We start from the raw sequence: 23,923 nt of genomic DNA on the forward strand, positions 1-23,923 counted from the left end.
CCCCTTTTTCCTAAGAGAAATAAATTCTGTACACTTAGCTTGAAATTTAGCTGGATTTTTATAGAATATTTCATGCAAGAAAGTTGACAAGCACAAAATAATTGATCAAAGCTGTCATGATATTTAGGGCAAGATTTAGTAAGTTTCTAGAAAACCTCTGTTGTCTACAAAAAGGCCCATTGTTAGTTTTGTGACTGAAAGCTCCCTCTGGGGTAATTAGCATGATCATGCATTGGTAGAAATACACCAATGGAAATGGAAAGTTCTTTGAATGATCCAACAGTGCACTGATTTATGTACAAATATGCAGTCACTTAAAAAAAAAATTACTGGTACAGGGCAGAAAAAATTAGTGGCTCAGGAGCACAACTTGGGTCTTAAAAATAAAAAAAGGTATAATCAAAGGTCAGGGATTAATCCCACACTCTAAACACATTAACAGTTGTATTTTGACAGACATCCCCACATTGATGGGCAGCAACAATTGCTTCTAAGATCATTGCTCAGGTCTTTCCTCTTTGGCAACATGAATACCCCAAGACCAGCAATTTGCCAAAACTTTGTACAGAGCTGCTTACTGTCTTAGTTCCTGTGGAAGCAGTAAGGATGTGCTTTAAATTTTCCACAAACACCATTTCAGCATTTTGGTTTAATTTTTATTATTTAAATAACAAACAGACAAAGACAATGCTTTACGTTTTGGTAATTTGAATTCAAAACGGACCATATCTATCCAAACCAAGGCCTGGGGAGTAAAAACGTAAAATAAAACCACTATTTCTGGCATTCTTCTAGCTGGTTGTTGTTCAGGATGAGCCCATGCACTGTCTTGTACGCTGGTCATCCTGTACCATATTTCACTGCCAAGAAAAGTTTTCACTTCTAGTTTTCAAACATCATCGCTCACAAGAAGTGCGAGTTCTTCTGAAAAGGATGCGAGTCTCAAAACAGACAAAGAAAAAGGGTCCTGCTTGAAATGACAAAATTTGCTACAACTTAGCTATTTAAGTATCTGAATAAAAGAGTTTTTAGCATTCCAAAGTCACTAAAAACAGAATAGCCAGACTGGTTTCAATTTTCTCTTTCCTTTCCAAGCCATTTTGAAGAAGTTGTTTGTTTTTTTTAAATATATTGTATAAGGTGTCTGAAAATGTATATTCATATTCTACTTTAGAAAACTCAATTTGTGGCCTTAATTTTGAAGTTGAAGGAAAACTGAGACAAAATAAGCTTCAGGATTGACTCTGCTCACTGTCCCCACCATCTGGTTGCAGAAGGTTCCAACTCCGATCTACATGTCAAGTCTACTATTAAATCACATCTCCATATTACCAAGAATATGTGCAACAACACTGTCCTGTCACAGCAATACTAACTTTAGTAACATGTACATAAAAGTGCAAGTGCACATCTACTCATCTTTTTTCAAGAGAATCACGTAGATCAAATCCACAACAAGCTTCTAAATACACATTTAATTTTCCTTTAATTCTTTTTTTTTTTTTTTTAAAAGCCACCATGTTTTTATTGAAATGTTAGAAGACATTTAACGGACTTCAGCTTAGTGTCAAAAGTGTTCAAAACCAAGAAAACAAAACAATCCATTAAAAACACTGCAATAAGTATCAAGTATGACCACAAACACTGTCAAATAAATAAATGCGCCTCCTCTGATGTAAAATACACTATTTCCTCTTATAAATTAAGGCGGAATGCAGTTTATTTTCACTGCCCCTTAAACTCACTTGCACCTTTCATGCAAACTGAACTAGACTGCCGACATAACTACACAGTAACGTCAATAGAAAATTTTATATATTTTTTAAAAAACCCAAAATGACAGTCGATGACTATAACAAATGTCTATTACCTGCACTGAGCAAGTCATGAAATATTGCACAAAGTTAAGGATCCTGACACAATAATAACAACATGGAGATACTAAATCAAGATGCACAATAAGACCAAAGTTTGAAGCTCACAATGTGAGCACTCCTTTATGATGGGCCAGACAATTTTAACTATATTCTCAAGTGTCAGCTGAATTATTGCTGGGGAGGAAGAAAAACAGTTTTAAAACAGAATCCGAAAAGTTGTGAACAAGTTTTGTAGCCAAGTATCTTCTTAGAAATACATCTCCAAGTGTTATGCTTTTCAACTCCTGCTGAGCTTGAATCAGAACAACTGCAGCACCGATGCTAACGGCATTTTTAAAGAAACATACACTACGCTGGACATAATTCTTTTCTAACTGGGTGAGTCTTTTACTAATAGGTGAAGAAAGCCATGTGGTAAAAAGTAATCTCCATTAAAGATCAAAGCAGCGCGTTTGGTTTTAAAAGCCTAAATCTTTGACACTTCTAGTTAAAATATGGAAACTAGCTTGTGTACAATCACTAGTTTCATTAGATACCTACACTGACAAGTGGACAATTTAGTGTGAATACAAAACTAACAGCCAGATATTAAAAGCAGCTTCATACAGCCAGATGCCTATTGATGATACTGAAATCGGATTAACTACAGGCAGCAAAACTATCAGCAGTGCCAACAGACTGATTCAGTTTGCTGCTCTTCTGCAGTTGAACTTGTGTCATGTTTCAAAAATCATTGTGGAAAACATCTGACAGATGCTTACTTGCCTTAAAATATCTGTTTTGTTTAAGTAGCATCAAATCCTCTCAACCTACATTGGTCCATAAGTTGTTAACATCTCAAAAGTGTAAAAGCTTCCAGTGAAGAAACTTTTGCTTGACGAGCAAAGTGTTAGGAGCGCTCTAAATTTGCTACCGAGGGAAATAAAACAAAACTGAAAAACAATTCTAAAAGGGTAAATAAAAAAACCAAACAAACAAACCAAACAAAACTTGCAGCAAAACAAAATAAAATTTAATGGTTTATGTTCAAAGGGAAACAAGCAAAACAAAAGAAAGGAAGAAAATTAAATCTAAACTGAAATCCATAACAAAGGCCATTCGAGATAAGCACTCGTTAAAACAAGTTTGTAACTTAATACGGTAACAAAACTGTATGAATCTACAAAGAAATATAATCAAAAGAAAAGAAAAAAATTAACTCAAAAGTAAAAGGAAAAAAACAAAACAAAAATCAACAGATCAGCAAACAGCTATTGGCGTCGCTCTCAGTAAGAATCAGTATTATGTGTATATAATTAGTACCTCATCAAAAGAACAAAAGAAAAAAAAATTAATAAGTAGAGCTCAGCTGATACCTGTAAATCTCAGCTTAATCACAGAAGTTTTAAGTATCTGCAGATTACGGTGAACAAAAAACCAAACATTGGCCAATGAGAATCCAGTATCAGTTGGGCTCCAAAATATTTATCTTGAACATCTGCTTAGAAAAACTCTTGCGAGGTTATCAGTATCTCTCCCTGCCTTTGGTCCATTTTAATTTGTGACTCACTGACTGGGGTTCATTTGCAACTCGCATCAAACAACTCATAATTAAAGACACTTTACATACGGATAACAAAACAAACATTTCCCTCCTAGGGCTCACTGTTTCTTTTAAGAACTCTTAAACCTGCCTGGAAGGTATACAGAAGTAATAGATTACCATCAAAAAGACTGATATACAGAGCAACCTAAAGCTGGCTGGCTAAAAGTGCTATGCTCTTAGACTGACTTGTAGTGAGTAGTTGAAAGGTCTACTGGATGTCCACTGTATGATAGTTTAAGGCATCTATTTCTACTTGTGATGAGGAACCAGGACAGAGCACTGCTCTTCCGCAGTAAAACTGTCTCATTAAAAGGGGAAGGGCAGTCTTTTACCCTATCTTTACACTAAATCATTCACTGAAAAGTTCACACTTGGATCTTTTACAATGTTCTGATTTGTTTGTTTTTAGTGCACTGCTAAGAATCATTGGTTTGCCTCCTTTATGCAGTTCCCACAGCTTTACATGCAACACATATAGACAGGATTTTAGTTTTTGAGATAAGTTTCACAAAAAAATGATGTTGGTGGTAATTTGGGATTTTAGCCTCTCCATCCACTCCAAATTAAAATTGAGTGTCCTTGAACCCCAAACAAACACAACAATGGAGAAAAGAAAAGAAAACCCTAGACACTTTTTAGACAATTACAAAGGTGCAGAAGAGTGAACATGTCACTTAACTCTGAATATGATGAAACTGAAACTGGTGTGTCTAACTTTGAAAACTTAAGCTTTCTGCAATAAAAGCCTGACATGGGTTACTTCCCGCTTTCTTCTACACCTGATTGTCCGGCTTATTCTACTTGTGGCCCTTGCTGGTCTTAAAGGACACTTGCAGTATCTTGTCTCCGAGCCGGTAGCCATTCAGGCTGGCGATGGCCATGGCGGCCTCCTCGTAGTTTGTCATGGTAACGAAGCCGAAGCCTTTGCACTTGTTGGTGTTGAAATCTCGGATCACCTTGACATTCGTCACGGCACCAAAGGGACCGAACATCTGCCACAGGATGCTCTCGTCTGCGTCCTGGCCTAGGTTGTAGATAAAGATGCACCAGCCAGAGGTGGAGTTTCCAGGGACACTGACGCCTCCCATGCTGCCCATGTGATCGACACCCATGGGAGAAAACCTGAAAGTGAGAGTATTTAGCATACTTGCTGTCACTAAGAATGATAACGTGACTGATTATTGTTTTTTTTTTTTCTTAGACAATCAATGAAATATCAAAATGGTAACATTTCAAGCATCAGCACCATTTAGTTTATATGTATGTAGCTCTTCCCTCACCTAAACCGCTGTGCCTGGTGGTGTAAGGGTCCTCCAAAGCGTCGGGATTGGTTGTGGTAGAGCTGAGAGAGGAGCTGTGTGTTCTTCACCTGGTTTGGGTTGGCTGCAAATTTTACTGTGATTGGCTCCGAGGCTCCTGGTGGCTTTTGACCATTTAGGTTTTTGACAGCCTCCTCCGCTTCTGCACGCTTGTCAAAGCGGATAAAAGCCACTCCACGGGATGAACCTAGGTTTGAGAGAGCAGCTGTAACCACCTATTCTGATACAAGCAGCATGAACTACATTTAGCTACTTAACAGTAACTGATATCACTTTGTAAAAACAAACTGTTTATTTAATTTCAACAAAATTTTTGGAAAAAAGCAAGGAAGCCATTCACCTTGCGTACCTGTACCCTGATCAACAAGTACCCGGGAATTTATGATACGCCCGTAACGTGAGAACATGTCCTCCACGTCCTTCTGGGTCATGTTCTTGGGAAGTCCGCTGATGTACAGGTTAGCATCCTTTATTGTGTCCGAGCTGGGCCGTGCATATGACACCTGGCGACAGGAAGCAACAAACGCCTGATTAAAACTCTGATATGCATGCAGAAATTGAAAAAGAATTACCAAAGTAAAACAAAAACATCTAAACAGTAGTTTGATTGAACAGAGATTAATATAGCAGTGGTTTGGTCATATTTATACATCTTTTTATTCAGCTGAACACTGCTGTGTCTGTCCATCAAAAAGCAACATTTTGGACTAAAAAAACTACAAAATAATCTGGTTGTTTTAGACATCAAGTTTTTGGTCTGAGTAAAAAAAATAAAATAAAACAAAAATGGGTGAGGGGGGAGGATCAGAAGCAACAGAACATTACAGCGATAAAAAAAAGAAATCAAATTGATCATTTTGAAAATTAAATACATTTAATACACTCACTGTGACAGAATGTGTCAAATAAAATAAGTTGAATTAAAGTCAAACACCAGAGACTTATAAGATAGGGCAGTAAGTGAGCGTTAAAAGCAGTATTTCTTTCCTCGGGCTGACATGTACTAGCTAGATAGCGGACAGCACAAGAGCCACAGCAAAGTTAAATGACATAACATCTTTGCTTTGAGAATTGTAGAACACCTTATTGCACGTTACCTTGATAGTTTTGGACTGTAGCCTTAGTCCATTCAGTGTACTGATAGCTCTTTCTGCATCACTAGGGTTAAGATAGTTAACAAATCCGTACCCTAAACTGTGGCCTAGAGAAAAAAAAAGGAAAACAATAAAATAAAACAAAAAAACGTTGTATAGTTCAAAAAAATCTGCAAACAAATAAATATTAAAAATAAAAACAAATCTCAAACATTGCATGCTAGAATAAACAATTAAACAGGGCTGGGCTGGTTGGAATCAATAAAACAAGGCTATGATAATCAAAAATGTTCAGGAAACTACTTCCCAGCGTGAGCAGGAAATAAATTTGGGAGATCTCTCAAATAAAAGTTACAGAATCACTGAGGGCAGAAAACAGGCCATTAATAAACAGCGTCCAAATAAATAAAATTATTATAACACAAATCTCCACCTCGACATGATCTGGCAATGCCACAGCATGTATTTTTGGCCAAGTCTAACAGGAATCCTTTTCCATTTAATCCAAGATCTTGTTTGGATCTGATCCGACATGATTTATTGCTTCAAAACTTTGCATACCTGCAACTTTGTCTCTTATTAGCTTGGCAGACTCCACCTCCCCAATGCTGCTGAAGAGGCTCCGCAGCTCATCCTGCGTCATGTTCTGAGGGAGGTAGTTCACGATCAGGTTGGTCTTGGCATCCTTCCCCTCATCCCCTCCCATGTGGTCTTCATAACCGTTCGACATGTCATACACCTCCTGCAAGTCAGCCAGGTGGGCCAAAAACACAAAACAAGGTAAGCACGTTGGGTAGAACAGAACTGCTGCTGAAACCGATTTAATTACTTACAGAAGACAGTCATTTGAAAGTTTACCCCAGGCCGTTAACTGTAAGTACGTGACCTGTAGTAACCTTTAGATTTTGAACTATTTATAAAACAAAATAATGCAGTAAAAATTTGTAATAATAGTGGGCATACTGGACAGTTTTGATAGTTACTAGATTTAAAAATAAATAAATAAATTTGGTTTGCACCAAATTAACAAAAAGCTCCTGTACAAGATCCAGATGCCTCCTTTTCAACTATACGGTTAATAAGAAAAGAGGTCACACCAAGTAAAATCTGATTATTGTAGTCAACACAGTAATCTTAGTTAGCCATCACTTATTCATCTGCTGGACTTAAAACATCTGTCTTTTTCAGAGGATTTAGTTGAACTTTAATTATTCATCATTCAAAGTCCATGACTCTTATAACGTGGCAATTTTTGACCATAAAGCCTGTCACCCAAAGAGAAATAGTGGTCCCTGTTTGCCTAAAGCAAACTTGCGTGTCTCAAGATGATCTGCATGGCAGTCACAGGCTGAGTGACAGCACACAGCAGACCACGTTCCTCACAAGAGTATGAAAAGAAATGTGATTTTTCTTGTCTGTTTCTGTAATCATTGGAAGCAGAAACTGTAATAGAAAGCAAATGCCAAATACCTACCAAACAACTTTTCAACTTTCCTGTGTGTGATTCACTTTCTATACCAGTCTTTCAAGTACAGTAGAGACACCAATTGTTAGGTGCAAAAGAGACTTTGAATTCACACTTTAGTTCCCTTAACTTCATTAATCCTGGGACTTTCAGGTCAAAAAGGCCAAGACCATTCATACTGCTTATAAGTGTCTAGAAAGGATAGTAAATACTGGAATACAATTAAGTCATAATCCCAAATACATTAGACAAAGATGTGAATGGATGGAAACTTTAACTATGTCACAGCAGTGATTTACACTAAGCTGACATGAATATGCACATATTAAAAACATAAAGCTGGTACCTAACATTAATCCTCATGATTATGTCTAACACGAATTGTCTGCAATGTGGTCTAATGACATATTTGAAAGGACTAACATTACTTTAGATGACTAGACAATGTCTTAAAATGATTTTTTTTTTTTTTTTTTTAAATGCCAATTCAATTGCTGTTTTCACAGCCCGCACTACAGAATACACTAGTTGAAGACTGAAATGGGATTGGGCCAAGAGTCAATATTTCAGCTACATAATATTGTTTGTGTGTGTCTGGCTGATAACTTTTGATTATTTGCTTGAATTGCAGTGTGCCTTTTGGATTTTTTTATCATCTTTTAGAAACTTGTTACGCTGTTCTTGTACCTACCTACTATATTATAAGAGCCAACTTGCTTGATGCCATTAATATGTTGTACACTGGCCATAATGCCAAACAATATGGTCAGATACTACAGTACCCACTGAAATGAAAGCTGGCATTCGTACTCACTTTCATATACTTAATGTGTCCTCGACGAACTGCCATGAAGACACTTCACTGCTCCTGAAGCTACGCGGAGAAAAAAACAAATATCAAACAACGTCAGGGCGACTCAACAAGCAAACCTACAATCTGATCAACATGACATTAAGAAGATGCACGTCTTATAATACAGAACATTGTATTGGACGTTAAAACTCTACAAATTCTTTGAAAATCATGCTGACCAGATTGTCTATAATGCTTTGAAGGAGGCAGCTCTCCCAGCTTAAATGCTCTCCTGTTTACTTTGTTTCTCACATGAGGCGCCTATGAATGAAGTCACAAACTGGACTGGTATGCACATTGTGTAAAGAGACCATAAAAAGTGCAAGTTAATTTTACATTAAATGCATCTCTATATATATTTACAAATGGCTAAACACCTTAAAAAAACAGTAATCAATGCAGATGATTTAATTTGCAGTAAAGCTAAACATGGGGGCAAGTCTCACAAAAATGGGCATACATGGAGGTCACCAGCCAATTCCACTCTTATCTCTTGTGACACACATCTTTTATAGGAAACATAACTTTCGGATCAAATTTTATTTTCCTAACATAACCTCCAAATAAAACCAAACTATTGTGAGAACAGAAAGGGCTTGTTGACTCTGCAAAGACAGGGTTAAGGGAATACACACCAAATAACTAGCAAAACTATTCACCACATAACAACTTAAACAATGAGTCCAGACAAGCAGAACTGCCGTGCAAGATAAATCGTTTTTAGAGCAGTTGCTGAATATTAATAGTTAACTTGGAGAAAGCATGGAAGGTCTCAAATTAAAATGCTCTTACATTTTTTCAGTGAATCAGTAATCCTGATGAAAAACTGGGCTAGCGCACTAGTATATTTTTTTCATATTATCTAGTCGGATATGGAGCAATGGAGTGGAGCTGATGTAGCAGCAGAGTTAGATCAGAATTTGAATGTGCAATATTTGAATGAACAGCTTCCAAGAACAAGGGAACTGCAAGCTACTGTGCTCACTATTTAACGCAGCTAAAATAAAAAAAAAAAGCACTATTGATAGATCTTAGCATATTTTCTACAGTGACTCCGCTTTAATACTGCACTTTTGTTTTAAACACACGGGTGAACAACACATCGATTCACGAGCTCAAAATCTAAATCGGAAACGTGCACAGGCCCGGCTAGCAAAATTTAATAGCATTAGCAAACTAGTGAGCTGCATACTCCACGCTTTTCTGTGCTTACAATGATTACAAGGACAAATGTGTACATCGGGATTAGCAAACAGAAGGTAATTTTCTTATTCTAACTTAAATGCTATAAGGGTCCGTAAAGGGTCGCAATGTGAAAAGCAAAGCGACACCGACGCCGGATAACTAGCACAAAGCACCGCTGCCCCATTTTTGAGAGCGTCACATGAATGCTTTTCTGTCCCTGTGCCGAAACCCCAGCGGCCTGCTAACAGGCCACAGAGGCTAACGCTAACCAATGCTAGCCAACGGCTATACGGGCCGCGAAAGCGGCATGGCAGTCATTTGCCTTTGACAAACCTTTGCACGTCGAAATATCGAAGCAAAGGCTCAAAGACTCCATGGAAGCATTTGCTACCATGAAAGCTCTTACCAGCTTTTAAGTGGTGGTTTTTGCTGTTTCTGCTCCCTTCACCTATTTCTTTTCTTCTTGGCAACGTCCACTTCCCTCCAAGTCGGCCTCACGTAACGAAGGAACCCAGAACGAAGCTAAGTGACGGAAACAGCCACGCCCCCTCACGGATCTGAAAGACGAGCTGTTAAATCGGCACGCCTCTGCAGGAGACGACGGTGGGATCCGCATCCAGTATGGCTAGTTCGATCAAAGCTAAAAATATTTCCTCTGTAGATATGATTAATTTGAATAAACTCCGGACCCCATGAAACGGTAAAAGGCATGCTGCAACACATAAAAGCACAAATACTCTAGAGATAAAGAGATTACCGAGGAGTATGAGAAAAAAGGAATATTATATTACTATTTTGAAAATAAACTAAAATATTTTTAATTTTTTTCCTATACTATTTTAGATTTAATCTCAAAATAATATTTCACGATTTATCTCGAAATTTCGACTTAATTTCGACTTAATTCTAAATTCTGCAACAACAACAACAACAACAACAACAACAACAATAATAAACACCAATCCTTCTAATTTTGTAATTATATTTATCTATGTTTTTTTTATTATTTATTATATTTTTATTAATAACATTATCACTAAAACATCTTTGTAAGGAGGTAACGTGTATTTTTATTTTCCTTTTTTAACCCTTTAAAATAAATACTTGACATTAGGGAGTCTTATTGGCTTATAAACCTTATAACCTTCCCACAAAAACTGACCCCAACCCCTATTGAAAATTTGCTACAGGCAGATATTTTCTTGGGCCCTGAAAACACAGCATCTCATATTCTCTCTCTCTCTCTCCCTCTCTCCCTCTCTCACATACACACACACACACACACACACACACACACACACACACACACACACACACACACACACACACACACAAACTATTACAGTATGAGTACAAAAACACAAGCTACTCATCAATCAGAACTTCATGTTTTGTGCTAATTCCAGCACTGCTCACATCCAAAGTCCTAGCACTACACTCACACTGCCCTCTCCTCCCCTTCTTTTTTTGAGCATTCCTTTTTTTCTTTGCTTGCTTAACATAATTTAAAATGACTCTCACTTGGCTTACTATACTTGAAAACCAAATTGTTGATTTTGACAGGTTCGGACATTTCAGACAAATGATTGGGAGTAGGATCAAGAAGTACAAGTAACTAAATTCCCAGCATGCAAATCCAACATAAAAACTTTTCAGAAAAGTTGCTCTTTTTTTACTTAGTGGAGTTTGAAATGGCTAATCATTTGCAGCAAAAATTCAATTAGTAAGGGAAATCTATACAGATACAAAAATACATGACCTCATGAGGTCAGAGGGCCCGGTGGCGCCAGTGTCCAGCAGCCTCGCCTCTGTCAGTGCGCCCCAGGGTGGCTGTGGCTTCAATGTAGCTTGCCATCACCAGTGTGTGAATGTGTGCGTGAATGGGTGGATGACTGGATGTGTAAAGTGCTTTGGGGTCCTTAGGGACTAGTAAAGCGGTATACAAATACAGGCCATTAGCAGGCCATTACATTACATTCCTGTGTCAGGTGACCTCAATAGATCACATGATAGGATCTCACAGTGGTTCAGCCGAAACATCTGGTGGTAATAATCCACACCTTTTTTCTCACCTTGGCTCACATGATGAGGCACGTGATAAATAAGGGATAACCCCCCGGTAGAGTTTAAATACCTGGGACTTTCTAGTATTTGGTTTTAGAACTGAAGAAGGCTCTTGGATGAGAGGCGAAGCATCTTCACAAAACTTGCTTTCTTTCCAAGCTTCTTTGATCAGAGGGCATTATTGTTAAAGGCACGTCTATATAAAATAGAAAATAAAATAATAATAATTTGGCGTTCCAACAATGGCATCATTGGGTTTATTTTTCACCTCCATCAAATGGACAAACCCCAGGTTTTGGCAAAGCGTGAATATTTCTCTGGGTCTAAAGGAGAACGAAAAATAGTTTGTTGGTTGACTTGTTGAAAAATATTATTATATCTTAAAAGTCCATGTCACAATTTAGTGACCATAGGGATAGGGATCACATGTGAATATCAGTGCAGAGAAGCATAAATTGCTAAATGCCATGTAAAGCATACAATTCATTTATATTTCTTTTATAAAGTAATTCTGTATGCACCACTTTCAGTCTAATAACAAAACATTATTACACAGGCAGTGACGGAATTCTCCACATACAGTAATGCACTGACAATCAAGATACAAACATAACACAATTCAACCACACACACTCAACACAGATATTGCTTGAGAGAGCTATAGCAGAAATGTGCCAGCCCTCTGTAGGCCAAAAAAGTCTGTGACAGTAACTCATATTCATCAAACCTAAGCTAGGATATATCTCTAAGCCCTTTGCCCCATCTTTGCCTACATTTTTTCAGGCCAGAAGTCCAAACTGGCCAGTTCTGCAGTATGTTTACATAATTACATAAGTTCTTTAGGGATTATTAAAGTATTCTGATTCTAATGTTTATTGCAAAAAAACTGTCAGTCTTATTACACATGTATTACACAAAATGACTTTCTCCAGTTTTACATGTTTCATAGTGTACCGGCAAATGACTCAATAGTTTTGAGATTTGAACAATATCTATTCAAAGTGTAGTGATCTTTCATCCATTAGAGCATCTTTAGTTTTTCTCCAGTACTTGGTACCTTGTAAATCTATTTGTTCTCATGAGCTGTGTCACCGTCACAAACAACCCAATCTGCAGGAGAAGAAAGAAAAAGAGCAGGATTTTGGTTATTGGCAAATAATCACCTTCTGCAGCCTGTGTTAAACATGTGTAATAATTTATGATTAAAAGCGCAATCTAACACCACTAAATGAAGAGTAAAACCATGTATAAATTGCATGATGCAGATGCAGAAGATGTTTAGGTGGATTTATCATTGTAACAGATGAGCTTTTATCTCGTTAACCACCTTAGTTAACATGTGTGATATAGAGAAAATGGAGTGTGAAAAGTTTAAATATTCATTAAAATGTGACACATTTTAAAGATTTTAATAAAAAACTATCAAATTATTGTTCATGTTTTTAACGACTGCTTTAAACAACATTTTTATTTTGCCAATGGAACAAATAACATTATATGCCAAATGGAATTCCACACAGGCAGTGATAATGGTGCGCAGTGAAATGTTATTTCCAATGTCATAAGCTTAGGACCTGAAAGTTGTTGAGCTTTGCTCGGCATCCAGCTGACAGTTTGTAAGTTAACAATGTGGCTAAACATAACTTACATTTATTATGTGTTCCTACCAATAAATGCACACATTTAATATAGCTTCTCAGATATAGTTTCCATACAGGATATTTTACTAGAGGCCTGTGAAAATTTTGAAAGCTCTGCCTATCGTGCTTTCACCTCTGCAGCGCCCTTGGACAATGCGCGGAACACAGCAGTAAATGCAGCACATCTTTGTAAACAGTCCTTAATGTTAAAAGGTTGCTACTAATTGAGTTGGATTTTAGATTTTTTTGTTTGACAAAAGAGGTCAATTCAATATGTCAGTCCAGGCTTTGGAAATTTTTTTGTGCGTTTGTCTATTTTCTGACATCATACTTGTTATTAATCTCTTGTTCTCTTCCACAGCATGTGGAAGAAAGATGGCCACCCTTCCCTGAGCCTGGCCTGCTGGAGGTTTCTTCCTGTTAAAAGGGAGTTTTTCCTTCCCACTGTCGCCAAAGTACTTGCTCATAGGGGGTCATATGATTGTTCGGTTTTTCTCTGTATGTATTATTATAGTGTCTACCTTACAATATAAACCACTTTGAGGTGACTGTTGTTGTGATTTGGCACTGTATAAATAAAATTGAATTTACATATTAGATATTGTGCTAAATATTTGGCCAAACTAAAATTAAAGATAAGATTAAAGCTTGCTCTCATGATAACAATGCCAGTGTTTCATTTTTCTTTCAGGTGTGCATTTCATATGCAATGTATACACAATATGCAGTTCAGAAATGTTTAAAGTCTTTCGAACCTCCACTACATAAACCAATAGGGAGCTCCAGATGACCATTTTCAGCGCAAACTGTATGACCTTCCACAGCTCCTCTTGGCAGCCCTGAAAGATTGAAACAATGAACAAGAAAATCAGAGAAACAGATGGGTCTAATCAAACCTTCATGAAGAAGCTTGATGAATTTATCAAGATGCACATGTCTACCTGTGTGTAAATTTGCCATGGCTGGTGAACAGTGCCATTACAAGTGGGGAAAGTAACGTTGCAGCAACTGTGAGGAAACCTGAGTCCTCCACTTTTATTAAACCAGGTGGTTTCCAGCCAGTCCGTGTAGTTCTTCACACCGCAACATTTGAGCTAACGGAGACCAAAAAAATCACCACAAGTTAGTAAAAGACAGTGGAAACTGTCAAAATGTATATATATTATATTTGATTGATATGAGTATAAACAGGATTTGTTTTTTATTAGAATTTCTTAATATATCTGACTGTGCCATGTGTTATGGACAAATTACTTTAGTCCTGATTTTTCTGGATGAGGTAAAGCAGATCAGGGCTGAAAATTATAGCACTTTATAGGCATCTTATGGGACGCTTTCAGTCAATACCTAAATATACTCTTGAGTGAAAATTGTCATTAAGGAAAGATTATATATTTTGATTTTTAAAACATCATCTATTTAAAAGTATGTATAGTGGATCAGATATAGCTGTTGTTTTAGTATTACTGCTGCACAAGCTACACAAGTTTTACAAAAAAAAAAAAAAAGCTTTTGTAGGGATTCATAGTCATGTCCATGTGACATATTAAAGTACAAACCTCCTCTTGCATAGCATCCACAGACCGAGAATTGGAGTCCTCGCTGCTGCCGGTGTAATTCTCAAACACTCCACTGAAGGGAGCCATCTCTGTATCCAGCTAAAGAAAAAGTTGGAAGAGACAAGGAGCAAAAACACATATGCCTCTTTATCCCAAGAATAATCTTCTCTTATCATAAAAGCACAATTGTCCAATGCATATTAATTTTTAAGTAATCTTACATACCGTCACTGAATGGAAATAAGCCAGCGCTGAAGCCGTACTTTTCACACAAAAGACCACAACTAGGAGGTAAACAAACTGGAGAAGAAAACACTTTTTTATGTAAACTCCAAGCACTACATACACATACAGGTCCTTCTCAAAAAATTAGCATATTGTGATAAAGTTCATTATTTCTTGTAATTTACTGATAAACATTAGACTTTCATATATTTTAGATTCATTACACACAACTGAAGTAGTTCAAGCCTTTCATTGTTTTAATATTGATGATTTTGGCATACATAACTCATGAAAACCCAAAATTCCTGTCTCAAAAAATTAGCATATCATGAAAAGGTTCTCTAAACGAGCTATTAACCTAACCATCTGAATCAACGAATTAACTCTAAACACCTGCAAAAGGTTCCTGAGGCTTTTAAAAACTCCCAGCCTGGTTCATTACTCAAAACCGCAATCATGGGTAAGACTGCTGACCTGACTGCTGTCCAGAAGGCCATCATTGACACCCTCAAGCAAGAGGGTAAGACACAGAAAGAAATCCTGAACGAATAGGCTGTTCCCAGAGTGCTGTATCAAGGCACCTCAGTGGGAAGTCTGTGGGAAGGAAAAAGTGTGGCAGAAAACGCTGCACAATGAGAAGAGGTGACCGGACCCTGAGGAAGATTGTGGAGAAGAACCGATTCCAGACCTTGGGGGACCTGCGGAAGAAGTGGACTGAGTCTGGAGTAGAAACATCCAGAGCCACCGTGTACAGGTGTGTGCAGGAAATGGGCATTCCCCAGGTCAAGCCACTTTTGAACCAGAAACAGCGGCAGAAGCGCCTGACCTGGGCTACAGAGAAGCAACTCTGGACTGTTGCTCAGTGGTCCAAAGTACTTTTTTCGGATGAAAGCAACTTTTGCATGTCATTCGGAAATCAAGGTGCCAGAGTCTGGAGGAAGACTGGGGAGAGGGAAATGCCAAAATGCCTGAAGTCCAGTGTCAAGTACCCACAGTCAGTGATGGTCTGGGGTGCCATGTCAGCTGCCGGTGTTGGTCCACTGTGTTTTATCAAGGGCAGGGTCAATGCAGCTAGCTATCAGGAGATTTTGGAGCACTTCATGCTTCCATCTGCTGAAAAGCTTTATGGAGATGAAGATTTCATTTTTCAGCACGACCTGGCACCTGCTCACAGTGCCAAAACCACTGGTAAATGGTTTACTGACCATGGTATTACTGTGCTCAATTGGCCTGCCAACTCTCCTGACCTGAACCCCATAGAGAATCTGTGGGATATTGTGAAGAGAAAGTTGAGAGACGCAAGACCCAACACTCTGGATGAGCTTAAGGCCGCTATCGAAGCATCCTGGGCCTCCATAACACCTCAGCAGTGCCACAGGCTGATTGCCTCCATGCCACGCCGCATTGAAGCAGTTATTTCTGCAAAAGGATTCCCGACCAAGTATTGAGTGCATAACTGAACATAATTATTTGAAGGTTGACATTTTTTGTATTAAAAACACTTTTCTTTTATTGGTCGGATGAAATATGCTAATTTTTTGAGACAGGAATTTTGGGTTTTCATGAGTTATGTATGCCAAAATCATCAATATTAAAACAATGAAAGGCCTGAACTACTTCAGTTGTGTGTAATGAATCTAAAATATATGAAAGTCTAATGTTTATCAGTACATTACAGGAAATAATGAACTTTATCACAATGTGCTAATTTTTTGAGAAGGACCTGTACAGATAATCACAGTCCCAAACAGACTGACAGCCTCACCAGTCCCTGTAGACAGATGGAATCCTTGAGGCTCACCCAGGAGCCGAGGCATCCGGTGACCAATAGCAACGCAGCACTGGTGACTGTGACCAAAGCGGTCAGGGTCATGTAGGACTCTGAAAAAAAACGGCTATTCTCTCCATACTTCATCAGCAGGTAAACTCCATTCAGGCACACCAGTATCCCCACTGCCTGATAAATTAGAATAAAAAATTATAAAAGTTATATTTACACATGCTATTGATATACAGCTTTGTGGGTTATCACCACAGATAACCACACATCTTTTCTTTATGATAAAAAAAGAACATATTTATAACTTAGTAAGAGGTCTCTTGTTTTGCCAAGCCATCTTTGCTAAGTTCAATATCTGCCAACTCTTCTGGTTTCATCCTACAGAACAAGTATGGCATTGACCTTCGCACAACAACGTGTCCAAAGAGAATAACTCTTTCTTTTACAAGATACTTTGTTCAAACCTATTTTCACCTGGAAGCTTTCTAACCTAACAGCCACAGAAGTGTTACTACACCAGTTGGGCTACATGCCTCACATTACAGTTCTGGGAATTCAGCTTGCAACCTTCCACCCACTGATGCATTGCTGTTGGCTTACCCTAGCTGTTATAACTGTGCGTTAATTTAATTGAACACTGTTTCAAGAAAATCACAGAAGTATGATCAAATTTAAAAAATAACTGACAACAGTTATAGATGGGCGATCGTGGCTCAAGAGTTGGGACTTCGCCTTGTAATCGGAAAGTTGCCGGTTCGAGCCCCGGCTCGGACAGTCTCGGTCGTTGTGTCCTTGGGCAACACACTTCACCCATTGCCTACTGGTGGTGGTCAGAGGGCCCGGTGGCGCCAGTGTCCGGCAGCCTCGTCTCTGTCAGTGCGCCCCAGGGTGGCTGTGGCTACAATGTAGCTTGCCATCACGAATGGGTGAATGACTGGATATGTAAAGCGCTTTGGAGTCCTTAGGGACTAATAAAGGCGCTATATAAATACAGGCCATTTACCATTTATTCTTTTGTCCAGGAAATTCAGAGGAAAATTAAAATATGAATGGCTTAAAATGAATTATTTGAAGAGCAACGAGAGCATTGGTTCTTTCTACTGTTCTCAGGTGTGTAGCTTGTTTTTTTTATGTTACTAACTTTGTTAAAAAACTCATACAGTTATCACAGAACTAATCATAGGTTTGCACTTTGTAACAATAAAATAAAATAAAATAAAATAAAGGGAAGTAAACATGGATTATTAAAATGTACAAACACGGTTTTTAACAGGCATGATTATAAAAAGCAATATAATAATGAATCTTCCACTCTCCCTTACTCTGATTTGTCTGTAGTTCCTGTTTCTCACATGACCTTCTCTGTCGCGTGACATGTGACTCACACGGCAGTAAGGTTTACATGTAAAATCGCAAACAACATCTTTTATATCAGTAGCTTTTTTTAAATACTCTATTTACTATTTTAAACAGAAGTAAGAATCAACACTTGGCAAAAGTAAAAATCATATTAATCACTCTAATAAAGTTCATTTTGGTAATATGATTGGAAGGAGAAAGCAAGATAATACAGTAAAAGCTGTAGCAAGGCTGAAAAAGTCTCACCTACCAACATTAGTTGAGACGTCAACTGAAGCGCTGTTTTTAAACAGTTTGTTCTCTGATGACTCATTTTCAGAGTAGCCTATATAAGCCGAGAGAAGAGAGCGCGCAATAATCGACGCCAGGTGCGGATGCGTCAAAGCAAAGATGGCATAATGATAAATGAATCGCGAAGCCTCTGTGGGTCTATGCAAAGTAAAGACAATCTATCTGATAAAACGACGTGCGCCTGGAAGCACCTTAGTCTTCACGGGAACGTAGACTAGTTAAACTTCCCTTCCGCACTGGCCAAAGATCAACTTCCCGAAAGAACGCGGAAACCTCTTTATTGTAAAAACGTAATAGAAGCTCCACTAAGCCTCCAGTAAATATTTTGTGGTTGTTTAACTTAAGGTGGAATCACCAGTTCAGTCACATACTCGAAGTAAGAAATCCTGCACAAGACCTCACACGCTGTGCATTTGCTTTTGTAACGCTTGGTGTATTTCACCTCCGTATATCTGCACTCACCTGTGTCGCAAATGGAAAACGTTACTTTTTCGAGCAGACCCCTACCTTCCTTTTGCAATCCTAGCTTATGTCAACACTGCCCTCTTGTGAATTTAAGCGAAATTACGACAAAGTGAGAGTTATTTTTTGATTGTGCCACAGTGCACGATCAGTGATAGATGAGTAGGTCTAACTCAAACAACTGGTAAAAATTGTAAAAGTATTTTTTACAGCTACAAATGCAGGCATATTCTGCAAACATTGCCTCAAGTTTAAAAAGTAAAAGTAATATTGTGTTTTCTGTCAACACATTTTATACACTTACATTTTTGCCTCAAATTTGTAAAATTAAATTTTGACTGAACATTGTGATGAATGATAATGCACTATGTCTTTATTTAACGCCAGAAAATATGTTTATATCTGTAAGATTAACATAGTGCCTGCAAATTTATGAATTTATATAAGCGCTAATCTGGGTTTTGGGTGATGAAATTATTTTCTGTGTTTAAAGTATTTCTGATCTATTAAATAGTTGTAAGTCAGAGTGTGAATGAGGATGGTGATGGGAGTCATGGTGGAACTGCTGGAACATGTTGGACATGATTTTATCATGATCAGCAATCTTACAGGTCATGTTACATTGTAAACATAAAATGACCTTTAATATTATTATTACTATTACTATTATTCTATTTAAACAGCCACCTTTGTCAGGAAATGTGAACAGAACAGAACTTGTTGTAAGAATTTTAAAAATCCCTATTTCAAAATTCAGACAAAATTCATGTAATACAATCAATCAACCTAAATCTGTAATTTGTACTTAGTGAGGTTACAGTGAGCAAAACACTCTCCAGTATCTACAGCCTGTATATCACTGATGATTAAAGATGAACTTTTCTTAAACTGGTAAAACTGACAATCATTCAAAAAAAAACCCTTATAGTCAAACCAATACCGTGTTTGCACAAGGAGAGAAAATTCTTGTATGAGACGCAAAGTGATATAATCATTCAGCTTTGTTACATTAGTGACCTGATGAACCTGTTAAAAACCAAAATCACAGAAAACTCTTATAACGTCAGACTGTTCACACCCTACAAAAGATCAGTAATACTTGAGTTTTTGTTGCATCTTCATAAGAAATAATTTTTAATTGAAAGCACTAACATTATGCTTTGAAACAGATCAAATATTATTAGATCATCCAAATTATTACAAGGATTTTTACTGTATTTCCTAACATAGAAAATTAATTTGTTACTGGTATTTTTTTTTTTTTAATTTTTGGAAATCTCACAGAAAAGATTTATCGGATTCACTAAGTCTAATTTTGATGGTTATAATTGTGTTGCTTATAAATCTTTCACAGGCATTAAAAAGAAATGCCTGAGGCTTCTGTTTGAGGCTGTGGAGTTTTCTTTTCCTTTTCCCTTTTTTCTTATTTTATTGGGAATCCTAAACCAGTCAGTGAAAAAAAAATAATGTGACTCTAGATTGCCATATCTTTTGTATCTGGTGATATTTGATAGCAGGGAAAAGTAGAATGTTTTCATTTTCAGTTTTAATAACTGAAATGTGTACTCGAGTAAGAACTGTTTTGTTTTGTGGTGATTAAATGGGAACATAAATGAGTTATGTGGTGTCTTTAGATTCTTTAAAATATCTTTCAATAAATTAAACTTCAGAAATAAAGTAAATAATGATTATTATTGCTTGCTTAAGTCTTTAAGTGCTCATCAGCTCTGTGTTCAGTGGTCTGTGTCAGAGTTTCTTCCTCTTCAGCAGCTGCAGTCAGTCCCTGCTGTAACAGCTCAGTGTCTCTGCAGTCTGACTGAGGGAGGTTTTTGTATGACTACAAATCACTGTGTGAACACCCAAGCACTGTTTATTTGATGAGCACTCTGACAGTAGTAAACTGCTGCATCTTCAGCCTGAACTCCACTGATGGTCATTGCTGCGTTCACTCCGTCTCCTCGGCCAGAGAATCGAGAAGAAAATTCACTTGTGGGTTTTGTACCCAAGTAAATGACCAACTTTGGAGCTGCTCCAGATTTCTGCTGATACCAAGCTACTCTACTATCTCCATCTGTCCAAGTTTTAACTTTTGGATTGGTGTTGCAGGTCAGAGTCACAGTGTTTCCAGGAGTAGATGTCACTACTGGAGGTTGAGTCACAGTCACCTGACCGCTGCATCCTGCAGACAAAAACAAATCATTTATTTATCAGCAGAAATCAATGAGAGAAAAAGCAGCACATCATGTTTGAAATGTTGCTGAGTGAATGAACCTGTAAAACAGCAGCAGGTCAGCGTCCAGATGAGGATGGTGATGAGAGTCATGGTGGTTGTGCTTTCTGCCGTGTTGACTGACAGATGTGAGTCCTGCAGTGTTGAACTCACAGGACTATAAACCTTCTCAGTTCTCTGGAGGATCAGCTGATGATGCAAAGCCTCCTCTATGGAAATGATTTCTCTGCTCTCAACACACTGAAGGAAACTTTGTGACACAAAATCAAAAGAAAAATTGTTTCGATTAATACTTTTAATAATTTTATGCAGTAGAGAAAAATATATTGGAAACATATTTACGTATTTGTATCGCTTGGATTAAAATGGCACTCTGGTTTGTATGCTTACCTTTTGATATATATGTGTAGTTGTTCATTATATTTTTATAGTCTCATAATTCATTATTTTTTGAAGCCTTTCTGGTTGCTATGCTAAAACAGTTTTGTGTGTGTCTGTGAAGGTTCTCAATCATCCAGGTCATCGTAGTCAAGGGAGCTTGCAAAGAAAAGCGTCTGGACTTCTTTAAGTTAAAGAAGTCCAGAAGTTTTGTGTGTGTTTTTTAAATGAATATGTGTAATGTGAAAATTAAGTTTTGTCTTTCAATTCTTAATACTAAAGATACAATTATGATAATTATGATTTAAATTCATGAAATAATTTTAAGTCACTTAAGTTAAATCATCTTCTGTGTTCAATAAGGTGTACTGTGATGTTTTATATTAAAAGGTTCATTTTCAGTGGTTAGAAGTTTGTTCAGAGTGCAGGAGGTTTTTGTACGGCCACTTAATGAGTTTGTATCACTGTGGTTGACTTTTGGTGGAGGAACCAAACTCATCGTTGGCTGTAAGTACCAGAAATGTGTAATTTTTGAAAAATGTAGTATTTAGTACAGAATGTTGAACAAATTCAGTAATTATTATTAAGTTGATGTCACAATTTTGAAATGAACTTTTCTTAAATTAAAATTCATTTAGTCTTTTACATAACACAAAACAACAAATTGTAATTATCTTTTAGTTATTTTTGCTTCTTTCAATATTGTCTGGTTAAGATATTAAAAGCTGTGATTGTGACGTTTTAGTTCACTTTGATTTGAAATGTATTTTTACCAATTAATTTTAAAATAAAAACAAATATTGAATTATGTTTTGTGGAGTTCTGTTAGAATCAAAAATAATTTTCTCAGTATATTTAGATCAAGATATATTTTTGTTCATGGTTGATCAATTTATAATTAAGTTTAAAGGAAGTGAAAGAAACAGATGTGAAGTTTTAACTGTATTCTCATGAGTACTTTAGCTTTGTCAGTTTCAAATAAGAAAATTATCACAAGGTCAAGTTATTAACTGTAACACATCATGAAAAAATAAAGGTTTGATCAATAATCACTAACAATATATTTATTCAGATTTTTGTACATTTGTATCTCTTTTTTCGGTTATCGTCAACCTTTTCTCCTCCAGCGGGTGTGGTGAGACCCACCCTCACTGTCCTCCCTCCATCCAAAGAGGAAGACAAACAGAGTAGTGCCACTGTGGTGTGTTTGGCCACCGGGGGCTTCCCCTCAAACTGGAATTTGGGCTGGAAGGTGGGGGGCACCAGCACATCCTCAGGGGTTTCAACCAGCCTGGAGGTCTTGGGGACAGACGGCCGCTACAGCTGGAGCAGCACCCTGAGCCTCTCTGCAGACCAGTGGAGGAAGGCGGGCTCAGTGAGCTGTGAGGCCAGTCTGAGTGGACAGAGCCCCGTCACTCAAACCCTGGACCCTGACCACTGCTCAGAGTAGAGCTTCAGCAACACTTCCTGTCTGCTAATGATATGTTTTATAGTTTGATGAAGCTACATGTTTCTGCTGTCGCGATATTTCTGCAAACATTTGACTTTCTATTGATGTGCATGCTAAGTTTATCAGCTAACATTATCCATGTTGTTTTTTTAAAACCATTGTGTAAAAAAAAGTAAAAATCACAAAATAAAATCACAGCTTAAGAAAAATCACTTTTGTTTTGCTCTTGGGGAGAAGCTTTTAAAAGCTTATTTGTGTGCAAAGTCAGCAATTACTGTTGACCTTTGAAACAAAAGATAAAGATACCAACTAAAATCCAGCTTTATACTGGTGAGGAGTTGGAAAATTGACATCATGGTGAATGTCTTATATTGCAAAATGTAGCTGAGTCTCTGCTGCCCCACTACAGCTGAACTTCCCACCTCCCAAATAAAACTTTAACACCTAATTCCAACCCTGTCGTAGGAAACTGATAAAACATTGTCATGCATGAAGCACAATCATTGTTTAGTTCAAATCAAAGTAGATTAATTTTATTTAAGTTTAAAACTGTGTACAGGGTCTGGGTTCAGTATTGGGTTTTGATTACTAGACATATTTTCTGTGCAAGTTTTTTGACTAAGAATTGAATTTTGAGCCTCTAAGCCCATCCAGTCTTGTTTTTTCAAGGAATTAATACTGCAAAAATCTGACTCAAAGTATCATCAAAGAACAACACATGTTCTCTTGCCTCCCTTTGTGGCCTTCTGGCAAACTGTAGAATTAATATTAAAATTTTATTAATCAAATTTAAAGCCCTTCATGGCCAGGCTGATGTTTATGCAGCATCACTGCTAACAACATGTTATTGCAGTCAGTCGTTTGAGGCTGTAGCAAATACATTTTTCTGCATTTTCTGCTCGTTTATGTTATCCTGATCATTTGGTTATTTAATTTTGACCTTTGTTGTCAAAAGTTACTTTTAAATATGTATTTATGTATGCTGTGATATGAAAACTTATTTCTTATAAGTAATTTTATTTAAAATGTGAAGAACCTTATAACTGTTTGATTTAAAATGTACTGTATAAACAAAATTATTTTTATATTACCTTCTTATGCACAGCA

General features: G+C 37.3%; 2 protein-coding genes, 1 pseudogene and 2 gene segments (V, D, J or C); 2 read left to right on the forward strand and 3 right to left on the reverse strand.

Moving 5' to 3' along the window:
• Window positions 1-23,923, reverse strand: part of LOC134645480 (immunoglobulin kappa light chain-like) — a 59,690-nt pseudogene that overhangs the window by 14,846 nt on the left and 20,921 nt on the right.
• LOC134645481 (Ig kappa chain V-III region MOPC 63-like) overlaps window positions 1-23,923 on the forward strand; it is a 59,979-nt gene that overhangs the window by 13,128 nt on the left and 22,928 nt on the right.
• Window positions 2,868-9,912, reverse strand: elavl1a (ELAV like RNA binding protein 1a). Of its 4 annotated transcripts, none has more exons than XM_063498933.1 (7): window positions 9,785-9,912; window positions 8,155-8,214; window positions 6,437-6,617; window positions 5,879-5,982; window positions 5,131-5,284; window positions 4,743-4,968; window positions 2,868-4,584 (listed from the first exon to the last, which is right to left on the reverse strand). In XM_063498933.1, the coding sequence occupies exons 2-7, from the start codon at window positions 8,188-8,190 to the stop codon at window positions 4,260-4,262; spliced, it is 1,026 nt and encodes a 341-aa protein (XP_063355003.1). In that variant the 5' UTR covers window positions 8,191-8,214; window positions 9,785-9,912; the 3' UTR covers window positions 2,868-4,259. The 4 variants fall into 4 exon arrangements, with proteins under 4 accessions (XP_063355003.1, XP_063355002.1, XP_063355001.1 ...); XM_063498932.1 differs by having other exon boundaries at window positions 5,122-5,284; XM_063498931.1 differs by having other exon boundaries at window positions 6,437-6,628; window positions 8,154-8,214.
• On the reverse strand, window positions 12,006-18,428 carry tspan37 (tetraspanin 37). Its single transcript, XM_063498934.1, has 7 exons — window positions 18,256-18,428; window positions 16,632-16,823; window positions 14,867-14,941; window positions 14,642-14,740; window positions 14,024-14,176; window positions 13,838-13,921; window positions 12,006-12,552 (listed from the first exon to the last, which is right to left on the reverse strand). Exons 1-7 carry the CDS (start codon window positions 18,316-18,318, stop codon window positions 12,475-12,477), a joined length of 744 nt encoding a protein of 247 aa, XP_063355004.1. The 5' UTR covers window positions 18,319-18,428; the 3' UTR covers window positions 12,006-12,474.
• On the forward strand, window positions 21,059-22,936 carry LOC135932125 (Ig lambda-3 chain C region-like). The segment is given in 3 exon segments: window positions 21,059-21,116; window positions 21,757-21,873; window positions 22,494-22,936. Coding segments are annotated over 3 exon segments (498 nt in total).

This window comes from Pelmatolapia mariae, linkage group LG16_19 (assembly GCF_036321145.2).
Source record: "Pelmatolapia mariae isolate MD_Pm_ZW linkage group LG16_19, Pm_UMD_F_2, whole genome shotgun sequence".
In the NCBI taxonomy this organism is placed as follows: Eukaryota; Metazoa; Chordata; class Actinopteri; order Cichliformes; family Cichlidae; genus Pelmatolapia; species Pelmatolapia mariae.

What these genes read in the sequence shown, in the direction of transcription:
- elavl1a (XM_063498930.1), bottom strand. Translation starts at nt 8,190, where the DNA reads ATGGCAGTTCGTCGAGGACACATTAAGTATATGAAAG. An exon ending in ACACATTAAGTATATGAAAG is followed by an intron (nt 6,629 to 8,153) that starts TGAGTACGAATG and finishes TGGCCCACCTGG; the next exon opens with CTGACTTGCAGGAGGTGTAT. An exon ending in AATAAGAGACAAAGTTGCAG is followed by an intron (nt 5,983 to 6,436) that starts GTATGCAAAGTT and finishes TTTTTTCTCTAG; the next exon opens with GCCACAGTTTAGGGTACGGA.
- tspan37 (XM_063498934.1), bottom strand. Translation starts at nt 18,318, where the DNA reads ATGAGTCATCAGAGAACAAACTGTTTAAAAACAGCGCTTCAGTTGACG. An exon ending in TGGATGCTATGCAAGAGGAG is followed by an intron (nt 14,177 to 14,641) that starts GTTTGTACTTTA and finishes GGTCTCCGTTAG; the next exon opens with CTCAAATGTTGCGGTGTGAA. An exon ending in CATGGCAAATTTACACACAG is followed by an intron (nt 13,922 to 14,023) that starts GTAGACATGTGC and finishes TCAATCTTTCAG; the next exon opens with GGCTGCCAAGAGGAGCTGTG.